Here is a 6,000-nt window from a genome sequence, read left to right on the forward strand (position 1 = left end):
TTAGGTAAATTTGATTATTTTAATACAAGAAGCATTTTTTTTTTAAACTTTTCAAATTACTTGTTTAACAGCATTGGTTTGTTTTATACAATTATTGGTAAAAGGGAAGAAACTTTTTTTTTTTTTTTTGGTGAGGTGATGGGGTTAAGTGACTTGCCCAGGGTTACTCAGCTAGTAAGTATCAAGTGTCTGAGGCTAGATTTGAACTGAGGTCTTTCTGACTCCAGTGCCAGTGCTCTCTCCATTGTGCCACCTACCTGTCCCAAGGGAAGAAACTTTTGAGTGTTTTCTTTTTGTTAAGAAGATCAAGTCCTTTGTAAATGCTAATTATCTCTATCTCTTTTAAAGAAGCTCTGTTATAGTTAAGTAATATAGCTGATTATCTGTTGAGGCACATAATAAATTGACAGTTTTGAATATTTAAGCATAAAAGTGCCGTACACACACACAGTTTGCACTTTAAGAATTATATCTTATTTACAAAGTATTATTTCTTTTGTTTTAGTTCTATAAACACGTGGTACAGAGTGTTGAGAAATTCATTCAAAAGGTAAGTATTTGATATGTTATGTAAATAAGTTATAAACATATTGAAATTAGCTGTAAGTGATTTTTTGATATAAAGCATTAACACAATTTTAATTTATATGCAGATCATATAACAGTTTAATTATCCAGGCAGTGTTTAAAAGGGAGAAGTAAAATGTATCAGTTTTCATGAAACAGCTTAGTGTAGTAGAAGAGCATCGAACTTGGTGTCAGGCAGTCTTGGGTTTGAATGCTGTGTCTCATACTAATCTGATTGACAAGTTATTCAACATATCCAAAAAATAACTCATCATCTTTCCTTCTAAACTCACCCCTCTCCCTCAGTCAGTTAGTCAACAATCATTTATTAATCCCTATCCTCAGAAAGCTCATATTCTAATGTGGGGAGCTAGCACACACACAATTATGTATAAACAATACATATAAACACAGTATAAATGGGAGATAATCTAAGAGGGAAGGCACTATCAAAGGAAAAGAAGGAGGGAGACGCTCTTGGAGAAGGTGAAATTTGAGCCAATTTCTTGAAGAAGGCCAGTGAAGCTAGGAGGCAGAGGTAAGGAGAGAGCATTCCAGGAATGAGAGATAGCTAGTGAAAAGTTGCAAGGTTGGGAAATAGAGTGCTGTGTTCAAGGAATAACAAGAAGGTTAATACAGCTAGATTGTAGAATACGTGGAGGGGAATAAAGTGTAATAATACAAGAAAGGTAGGAAGCAGCCAGGTTGTGAAGGGCTTTAAGAGCCAAGAAGAGGATTTTATATTTGATCTTGGAGGTAATAGACAGCCCCTGGAGTTTATTAAATAGAAGGGGAGGGGGATATTGTCAGACCTCTGCATAAGGAAGATCAGTTTGACAGCTGAGTTAAGTATGGACTGGAGTGGGAAGAAATGAGGCAAGGGAGACCAACCAGACTAATCCTGGCAAGAGCTGATGAAGATGAGAGGTGTTGTGAAAATTAAAACCAACATGATTTGGCAATAAATTGGTTATATAAAATGTGAGTGAAGAGTTAAGGATGGCATTGTGGTTGTGAGTCTGGGTAACAGGAAAGTAGGTACTGTCACCTCCACAGTAATAACAGAATTCAGAGGAGAGGAAGATTCAAGGGAAAGGTAACAAGTTCTGTTTTGTATATACTGAGTTTGAGATGGCTGTACCCCATATGGGGTCGGAGCCCACAGTTTAAGAAGCGCTGATAAGGGGTCATGAGTGGAAAAAGTTTAAGAATTCCTGCTATAGTGCATACAGTTTGAGATGTCCATTGGGGAGTTGGTAATGCCAAACTAGAGGTCAGGAGAGTGCTTACTGCTGGGAAAAATAGTTTAGAAAATCATCTACAAAGAGATGATAATTGAACTACTCATGGAAGCTGATGGAATCACCTAGCAAGCTAGTATAGAGTAGGGATTCTTGACATTTTTTGTGTTGGGGACCCCGTTAGCACTCTAGAGCAGCCCATGGACTCCTTCTCAAATTAGTGTTTTTAATAAAAATTCATACTTGAAAGAAATGCTTAATTTCAGTTAGTAAATAGTGAAAATAATGATATAATACTTTAATGGATCCCAAGTTAAAAACGCCTGGTATAGAGAGAAAAGAGAAGAGGGCCCAGGACAGACTGTTCTACACCCTTCAGGAAGCTCCAGTAAAGGAGACTGAGAAAGAGCAGACAAGGTAGGAGAACCAGGAGAGAGCGGCATCACAAAAACCAAGACAGGAGAAAGTCTCCAGGAGAGAGAGAGTCTCCAGTGTCAAAGGTTGCAGAAAGTTCAAGAAGAATGAGGATTGAGAATGGGCTATTAGCTTTGGTACTTAAGGTGTCATTACTAATTTTGGAGAGCACATTTTTAGTTGAAACATGAAGTTGGAAGTCACACTGTAGAGGTTTTAGAAGAAAATGAGAAGAGAGGATAGAGAAGTAGAGATATAGGAAAATAGCTTCTGGGGATGGACCATTTGAGAGGTTTTTTAAGGATGGGGAAGATAAGGGCATTTATAGACAGCTGGGAAGCAGTTAGCGCATAGTGAGAGATTAAATATTAAGGAGTATAGGGATGATTTTCTGGAGAAGATGGGATAGAAGAATTGGGTGAAGGGTGCATGTAATTTCTATCATTTTTCTTTAGGTCATTACCATCCTTTTAGTTGCCTAGATTTCTAACCTTACAGTCATCCTCAACTTTCATTATCCATCACTCCACCCCACCGCCCAGTCCAATCAGTTTTCAAATCTTGTTGATTCTTCCTTCATAGCATTTCTAGTATCCATCCCTTTCTCTCCATCTGTAGGGCAATCACCCTAATTCATGCCTTTATCACCCATTGCCTAGACTATTACAATAGCCTCCTAATTGGTTTCTCTGCCTCAAATTTCTCCACTTTCTATTCTGTCCTACTTTAGCTGCCAAAGTGATAGCCACAGATAACTGACGTGCACAGATTTGACCATGTCACCTTCTCTGCTCAAAAAGCTCCAATAGCTTCTTAACACTATTGGGATAAAATATAAATTCCTCTTAAAGCCCTTCATGATCTGCCTCTGGTTTATAGTTCTAGGCTTATTGCACATTACTCCTCTTCTCAAACTTGATATTTTAGCCAAAATGCTCTACCTTTTATTCCTTATACTTGACCTTTTATCTTATGCACTTCAACTCTACCTCTTAGGATTTCCTGTTTTCCTTCCAAGCTCAGTTCAAGTGTCATCTGTTTTGTATGATGACTTTTATGGTCTTCCTACCTGCTGGGGAGATCATGACCCTGTAATTTTTGTATATATTTTGTATATATGTATGTTTGTACACACATACCTACATATACACACATACATAAGCACACACACACACCCACACACACACATACATACATACATACATCATACATCTAGCTTTACTACAATGAAATGTAAACTCCTCAAGGTTCTTCATTTTGTTTTTGAGTTTTTGTCAAAAACAGTGCCTAAGACAATGCTTGGCATATAGTAGATGCTTAAACATTGGTTATTGATTGGTGATTTTTATTTTAATTCACTGAATCTGTTCCTTAATCTCTAATAAGTGGAGATAACTATCATACCTGCCCCCAAAAGGTTACTGTATGTGAACCTAGTTAGATAATGTATATAAAGTACTTTGCAAATCCTGAAGTGCTATAAATTGTCAACTACCACAAGGTAGGTAATTATAAGAAAAAAAATAGGCATTTGATTTTTACCAGTACTTTTCAGATTTATTAAGGCTATAATAAACATATATCTGGTGGTAGTGAACATTGATCATTTGATAAAGTGTACTTGTATCAATGTGGTGAGCTGTATTTTCACCTTTTGTCAAAGATATTTTAAGTTGTAGGCTTCTACAATAGTACCGCTTTTGAATGGAATTGAGTATAATATGACTCCAAATGAATTCTGTTCTGCTAAGTCATTTTATCTGATCCATCAGCCAAATATAACACTATTTGCTGCTTGTGATAGACTTAGCACATTTGTCTTCCAATGAAAGCAAAATGGGAGGAATATAATTAGAAATAATTCCATTGCAAGATTTCAGAAATGCTAATACTGGTCTGGGCACAGTGACAACAGTATCCAGGTGGTTAGAGCTATAAGTTCTCTGCTTTGGGTCACTTCCTGTGTTGATATTTTGACAGGCAAAGTAAGTACAATATTTCTGCCTCATGTCTTTCAGCTTTAGGTCCTTTATAGTTACATTCTAGGTGTACTATTAACTCCTGTACGTGCTACTCAGGTGCTGCCATATGTGAATCAAGCTGTGAATTAGGCTGTGATTTTAAAGATCTGCCCTTCAGCTGGAACTGTTTTTAGACATAGTATAAGTTCTGATGTCAGAAGACATCTGATATTAACTACAGTTATCCCTTCTACATTGCTGCTTTCTCTATCACAGTTTTGATATATCGCAGGACGGCATAAGAAATTAAATGTTAATTTTTGCAGAGTTTTGTGGAAGCCACAGACAACAGACGAAGACCAGCAGATGACACAGAAAAAGTTTAGAAACTCAGATATGCATAAAATATACATATAATATTGTATAATATCAATATATTTTATCTTTTAATACCATAATAATTCATGCTTCTTCTCTGATATGAAGGGAGGTCCAAAAAATTTTATGGGCATTTTTCAGATAGGAGGGTGGGAGAAAAGGGGTGTGTCTGACCCTCTGTAGTTCTGAGACTGTAGTCAAGTAATTTGAAGCTTTCTGTGCCTTAGTTTCTTTGTATTAAAATTGGAAGGAAGGAAATAAACAACACCTACAATGTGCCAGATGTTGTGCTAAGTGTTTTACAATTATTATCTCATTTAATCCTCACATTAACCCCAAGAGGAACTCCAATTATTCCCATATTAGAACTGGGGAGACTGAGGCAGGCAAAGGTTAAATGACTTGCTCAGGGTCACACAGTTACTAAGTACTTGTCTGAAGCTGTATTTGAAGTTGGTTCTTTCTGACTTGAGGCCTAGTGCTTGATATCCACTTCAGTGGATAATTTACCCTAACTTCATTTTGGAAAGAAAAAATGCTGGATGAGGCTATTGAATTTTTGCTCAGCACTCATTTAGACCAATTGCTTTCAAATATAAAATGTCAAGTTAGTAAGTTGTTATAAACGTTTACATGCTGAAATGTGTATATTGACAATTGTCCTTAGCTGTGAAGTCATCAGATTGTAGAAGGTTTTTTTTTTTGTTTGTTTGTTTTTGTTTCTGCTTTTTGGTGAGGCAGTAGGGGTTAAGTGACTTGCCCAGCGTCACACAGCTAGTAAGTGTCAAGTGTCTGAGGCCAGATTTCAGCTCAGATCCTCCTGCTCCAAGACCAGAGCTGTGCCACCTAGCTGCCCCCGATTGTAGAAGGTTTTATGATTGATAAGTTCACTTTAAATGATTTTGTCCTTTTATGTATATTTCTGTTTTTATTCTCACTAAAAATATCTCAAATCTGAAATGTAATAAGACCATGTAATAGTAATTCTATTTCTAAAACTACATTGATATTTTCCATTCTTTTGTATGTCTTTCTGTTTCTCTCTAGGTACACACATATATACATGTGTGTATTTTTAAAATTTTATTTCAATCACATTTAATCCTATAAATCATTGTTGTCAAGATGCTTTTTTATCATGTGTCAAATCAAATTTTTTCTCCTATTTTTAGGTCATTTCTTTTAGTTCAGCAAACTATATGTCTGCTGTTTATCAACATTTAAGCTAGGTGTTGGGGGTAGATACGTGGTTTAGACAAGGCATTAAACTTGTTCACTAATCTAAAAATCAAATTATAATACCGTAGAGTTTTCCAGGGTGAAGTTTCTTTTAATAGTAGCACAGGACTGCTTCTTTAATATTGCATCTTGGCATTTCAGTGAGTTTAGTATTATTCAGTCACAGAATCAGAGTTAGAAAGGACCTACCTTAGAATCTA

General features: G+C 36.2%; 1 protein-coding gene across 4 annotated transcripts in view; it reads left to right on the forward strand.

The window, feature by feature from the left end:
• The window catches only part of LOC114031506 (protein SCAF8), a 209,876-nt gene that overhangs the window by 34,520 nt on the left and 169,356 nt on the right, over positions 1 to 6,000 (forward strand). For all 4 annotated transcript variants that reach the window (XM_027846618.1, XM_027846619.1, XM_027846616.1 and 1 more), the window contains exon 3: positions 506 to 550. In XM_027846618.1, coding sequence (XP_027702419.1) covers positions 506 to 550 — 45 coding nt within the window. The remainder of the gene's footprint in view (positions 1 to 505; positions 551 to 6,000) is intronic.

This window comes from Vombatus ursinus, unplaced genomic scaffold, assembly GCF_900497805.2.
Source record: "Vombatus ursinus unplaced genomic scaffold, bare-nosed wombat genome assembly UNPS02015175.1, whole genome shotgun sequence".
NCBI lineage: Eukaryota > Metazoa > Chordata > Mammalia > Diprotodontia > Vombatidae > Vombatus > Vombatus ursinus.